At 36.6% G+C, this 5,834-nt stretch overlaps 1 protein-coding gene across 2 annotated transcripts in view; it reads left to right on the forward strand.

Moving 5' to 3' along the window:
- LOC127635982 (DNA repair protein XRCC4-like) overlaps positions 1-5,057 on the forward strand; it is a 46,218-nt gene extending 41,161 nt beyond the window's left edge. For both annotated transcript variants that reach the window (XM_052116312.1, XM_052116313.1), the window contains exon 8: positions 3,802-5,057. In XM_052116312.1, the coding sequence (XP_051972272.1) occupies positions 3,802-3,916 (115 nt within the window). In that variant the 3' untranslated portion in view covers positions 3,917-5,057. The remainder of the gene's footprint in view (positions 1-3,801) is intronic.
- The last annotated feature ends 777 nt before the right edge of the window (positions 5,058-5,834 follow it).

Genomic DNA, 5,834 nt, shown 5'->3' on the forward strand with positions numbered 1-5,834 from the left:
CTCAATTATGGTGACCGCATCAAACTTGAACAGACAAACTAAATAAAGGCAGCTAAAAAATTTGAATCTGTCCTTTTTTATATCGCTGAGATGGAAACAAAACAAACAAGTAGCTTTTAACTAAATATTTGACTAAATACTTGAAATGCTGCGCAAGGACACAAATCTGTTAATTGTTTTTGAATTGGTTAATTTACATGAACACATCCAGTTTAAAAGCACAGATTTTGGAGGTAACACTGTTGCCCCCTTGAGTACTAGGGTTTGTTACCGCCACAGTAACTAAAGCACACGTTAAGCATGTTTAACCGGATTGTGCCTTGGCCCAGGGATGGATTACCGACGGGGCCAATGGGGCCCATAAATTCAGTGCCCAAGGGCCCTTAAGTACCAGGGGCCCTTGACTGCCCGGGGGGGCCCTGGGCTTTTAAGTTTGCATGATCCAGATTGGCGATTCCCCCCGCTCGAAAACCCAGCAACAATGAAAATGAACCCAACCCTCAAGCAGCTTGTTACTGGAATAGCTACACTGCTTTGAAAACAGCTGAACTACTATTACTTTACTGGAAAACACAGTTAAGTTAGTCGCGTCACTACTTGTATTTTGTTATTCCCAACACTGTGCGTTGAGCCTATTTCTCGGAAACCTACGATTATGCTAATAAATGGATTCATGAGAGACAAGTGTGGCATCTGTTTTTGAAGCCATTTTTTAAGACTTCCTCTTAAATATGAGATCCGTTCTGTCACAAATACAGTGCAACTGCTAGCTCACCTCACCTAGCTTCCTTTCTGCCTGACAGATGTTTAATTGCATGTCTCAGAAATAGTTATTTGAATCCTGAACTGCACTTGTGGCAAGGTGAGACCTAAAATTCGATCTTACAGAGATCTTAAAAATAGGTCTGTTTGAGATTGGCTAAGTGCTTCTAATTTGATATAAAAAGTTATTTTAAAATAATGCAGAATCTTAAATATTTTTTATACAATTTATGTTATAAGTTAGTTTATTTCCAGATTTTAATGTCAAAAATCCCATATTTTCAATAGGGCTGTGTATTGATAGGTTTTCCAATTTGATTTGATTCTGATTTCAATCAGATTTGTTTAGCTTTCTATTCATTTGGGTGTATTGTAGTAATAACTGAACAGAATTTATTTCACGTGTAAGCAAAATGGACATTATAATGGCTATATTTGTTCATGTTGCTCACATATGAAAGAAATTCTCAACTAATGGTTGGCACATACTGAAAATAACTTGGTACATTCCAAAATGATTAATAAAAAAATAACAACAGGGCCCAAACTATGCAGTTTACTTGCTTTTTACTTAACAAATGTAATTACTCAACATGACCAAAACTGAAGTTAACTTTAAAGTGAAAGATATTGGGATTGTAAGAATCAATAATAGGATTGTTCATATTAAGATCGCGATTCATTGGAAAATCATATTTTTACCCAGCCTTATTTTTCAGTGTGCTTTCAGACTTTTGGACACTGCTGTATTAGTCGCTGTATAACTGGAGTGTTCTGAATTATTTTGATCTGGGAAAATTACACTGTCATAAATTTTACGTTTAACAATATTCCTATAATTGCTCTAGTGCTCTGATCCTTTTTATTTTCTTTAATAATGTTTCTTGCTCTTTTTTGCTTCCTTTACCTCCCACTGGTAGTTAAGCTAATAAGCTATATTCTATTGACATATTTCATTTTTTCTGATTATGCCAGTATTTTATGGAGCAGCTCTTTCTATTGTGCCAGCATATAACATTTCTCCCGAATATCCTCAGCATGATCATCTAAAGCACCATCTTACCTGATTATTGTAGCTACCTTATTAGAAGACGCTGTTGGATATAAACCTGTTTCTAATAAGGAAGAGCTTGTTTCCAGGGGAAGGATTTTTAAGACTGTGTGAATGCTTTGCTTGGACAACACTGTTAACTTTTAATGAACTCTATTCCCCCCATAGTGAGGCTTATTAAAGCTCAGAAATATAATTCAGCTTCACAAAAACAGAAAACTTTGAAAATGATTCCTAATCAGTGCTATGCATTTTTGCTAAACTTAACATGAAGTCCTAGTTGGCTAGTTGTCACAGTTTTTACTCCGGTGAATATTTCTCATGGTAAGTCTGTCAGTATCTACATAGAGTCATAACTAAAAGTCTTGGCTAAAAAAAAGAAAAGCTATTGAACATTTTCACTGTTATTGAGCATTTTCTTCTTTTCTGAACCTAAGCTTCTTCCATTGAACCTTTATTTTAAAGAGAGATCATTCAAGGAGCCTGTGTAACTTTCTTTCGATAGATGTGACGTTTAACATGTTGTCCTGTGTATGTTTGTTTAATTTCAGCCACGTTGTCCATGTGTTTTCTAGTACGCCACCGCCGGACAAGCTTTGCTTAAAAGGCTACATGAGCCCTGTCACATCCTGAAATTAACAGGCTTAGAGGACCATAAATCTCATTTATTTTCCCTCCAGTTCTTTGAAAAGCTCTCCTTAGTTCTTATAGACAGGATCCTGTGGGAATTGCTGCAGCTTAATCTTATTTCTTCTCCATTTTATTACTGAGGAAGCAGTTCCTGATATTCAAATGTTATCACAATATAGTAACAGAAGTGATTTTTTATTTTTTTTGCTCAATTTTTACAGGCAGGTTCTTTCCATCCTTGTTCATTAGTAACTTCAAAGTAAACTTGTACCAGCAAGTTGGGCGAGTTGGATGCATTTAAGTCACATCACTTAAATGGACCCCAATACTCATTTGGACTTAAGTCACTTAAAAAATTGTAATTGCATTAGAAAACAAAATAAGTGGAATCTGCAAACAACGTTTCTGAGCTATTTTTGAATCAACCATTTTTGGTTCCAATTGGTGATTTTTAGTGGATATATAAAGTCAGTTTCCCTCACGTTCTCACGCAGAGTAAACACAGATGAGTATATCACCTCATAATTGAACAGTAACAATTAAATTAGTATTATTATGATTGTATTTGAAACCTAACAAACTTCATTTTGTCAAATGTTTTGCTTGAAATGTGTTGGTGCTACATTTTCTTGAAAAGAAATTGTACTTGCTTTGATATTTATCTAATGCAGTCACATTCATAAATTTTTTAAGTGTGCTTGAAGTTTCCAAATCATTTTTGGTACCCCTGTACGACATTTTTTTTTAAAAGATTCTCAACAACACCTATCATGTCGCTTCTGAAGACATGGATTAAACCACTTGAGTCGTGTGGAAACTTTTATGCAGCCTTTATATGCTTTTTGGAGCTCCAAAGTTCTGGTTAACATTGACTCGCATTGTATGGACCTACAGAGCTGAGATATTCTCAAAATCTACATTTGTGTTCTGCAAAAGAAAAAAATCATACACATCTGGGATAACATGAGGGTGATTAAATGATGAGAGAATTTTCATTTTTGGGTGAAATATTCCTTTAAGAGATTCACCTAGCAAGCGACAGCTTTGGTGTGTACATCTGCAACCTACAGACTCTAATTAGCATCCAAAGACATCAGTAAATGTGACATTAAGGACACGTGGCATGCACCTGATTAGAAGGAGCTTTATTACAATGCAGTCTTGACAGAAGTGGGGTGAACTGTACAACATTTTTGACTTGACCTACTTTTTACAGGCCAGCAAGCCTCTGGCGATATCATATTTGACTGTGTCACTGTAATCAGGGCACAGTAAGAATTTACTCCGCTTACTAGCTGCTGGTATGTATTTAACCTCTGCCTTCTGTTGATGGTTGTTCCTTCACTTTGTAATTTTAGAGAGAAGCCAATGGATGAGGCCAAAGCAGAGACGAGCAAAACTCCAAAGGTCCAACTGAAACCAACAACCAGTGTGACAAACCCTGATCCAGATGACCTTTTTGATGATATATGACCTCAAAGGAGCACCATATGTGAAAACATGACTTGAGTACTGTTTGTAAGCTGTAGGAGTAACAAAATGGTACTAAAAATTATAAAGTTTATTTACAATAGATATTAATTCAATCAAATCTTTTTTAACAATAACTACTTTTTTAACAACAAAAGGTGGCAAGAGGCATGTCTAAATAAATAAATTTTTAACTCTGTAAGGTGTGAATAAATGTGATAAATCTGAGTATTTATATAATTTCCAAAGAAATGATCTTGCTTTCTGAATGGATTTGTATTATATAATTATCGCAAATACTGAGGGTTAAGGGATTTGATTAAACCACTCTAAGAAAATATTACGTGTGTGTGTGTGTGTGTGTGTGTGTGTTACTTTTATATAGTGCTTTTTCAGACACTAAACTCAAAGCGCTTTACACAGTGAACAGGGTGACTCTATTTAACCTCCACCAGTGTGCACCAGTACACTCACCACACACTAGCTATTGGTGGGGAGGAGAGAGTAGAGTGATGAAGCCAATTTATGGATGAGGATTATTAGGAGGCCATGATTAAGAAGGGCCAATGGGGGGAATTTGGCCAGGACACCAGGGTTACACCCCTACTCTTTACGAGATGTGTCTTGGGGGTTTTAATGACCACAGAGAGTCAGGACCTCAGTTTAACGTCACATCCGAAGGACGGTGCCTTTTTACAATATAGTGATCCTGTCACTATACTAGGGCTTTGGGACCCATACAAACTGCAGGGTGAGCAACCCCTGCTGGCCTCCCCAATACCACTCAGAACAGCAATCTCAGTTTTTGGCCAGTACCGGAGGAGTCCCATCCAGGTACTGGCCAGGTTCAACCTTGCTTAGCTTCAGTGGTCATCTGGTCTTAAGGTGTGTGTGTGTGTGTGCGTGCGTGTGAAAATGTATGTTTTATTTCACATGACATTATTGCATGTGATTTGGCAGTTAAATATTGTAATGATAATAATTAATTGAAATAAAAAGTATGATTTACCTTAAAGTTAACAGTGAAAATGTACATTATATCATACAAGACAATGCATGTACTTTTACAGTAAACCTTTGTAAAAATTACAGTGCAAAATAAAATGTGGGATTCCAGAAGTCCCTGTATGACCGGTGTGTTTCTTCATATTTTAGGTACCTTTGTGTACTTTTATTGAGTAGTTAATGTTTATGATTTTAGTGTTATTTGTGCTACTGTATGATTTGTGTGCGTGATACTGCAATTTATATACATATTTATTGCACATTGCTCCTGAAACGGCCTTCATGGTGTGCCATTTTTCTGTGTTGCTATGGTAGATAACAGTACATTTAAAGACTATTCAATAAACCACAACAAACTAAAATATTATTTAAAATGGTGAAAGTAATGACCAGTAACCTCACCTAAACTTTTCACTTACATAGCCTGTATAGAAATGTTAACATCGAATTATGTTGTATATCAAAAAGTTGTAGGCTACACTTATAATTTAAATTCAGTTATCACCTACCCCATTGCAGTGGCTAAAACTGTTGAATAGTGATTTTAGTGAGAGAAGGTAACGGTACCTTCTCTCCCCCGTGTGGAAAGCTCAAGCAAGCTCTTATGTTGGAGTTGGGCAGTTCACATGAGTTCACAGGAGTATTTTGGTCACCTTCACACCTCTTAATAACTCTATTAGCACCTTCTCCCGATCTGCGCTGTCAGACCAATATAGTAAGCCGCGAATGCGCTTTTACGCACGAATCTGCGACTCTGGAGTGCGTACTGTATGCATCTGTTATCTGTATATTGAGTGTTGGGTTCACTTGGGAAAGTAAAACGAAGGCTTTCACTGTCTTAAACGATTTGGCGATCTGTTACAGATTTTTTACGCGCAGTTGGACTTATGCGTTTTGTGCGCAAATTGTCCTCTTT

Source organism: Xyrauchen texanus, chromosome 43, assembly GCF_025860055.1.
Source record: "Xyrauchen texanus isolate HMW12.3.18 chromosome 43, RBS_HiC_50CHRs, whole genome shotgun sequence".
NCBI lineage: Eukaryota > Metazoa > Chordata > Actinopteri > Cypriniformes > Catostomidae > Xyrauchen > Xyrauchen texanus.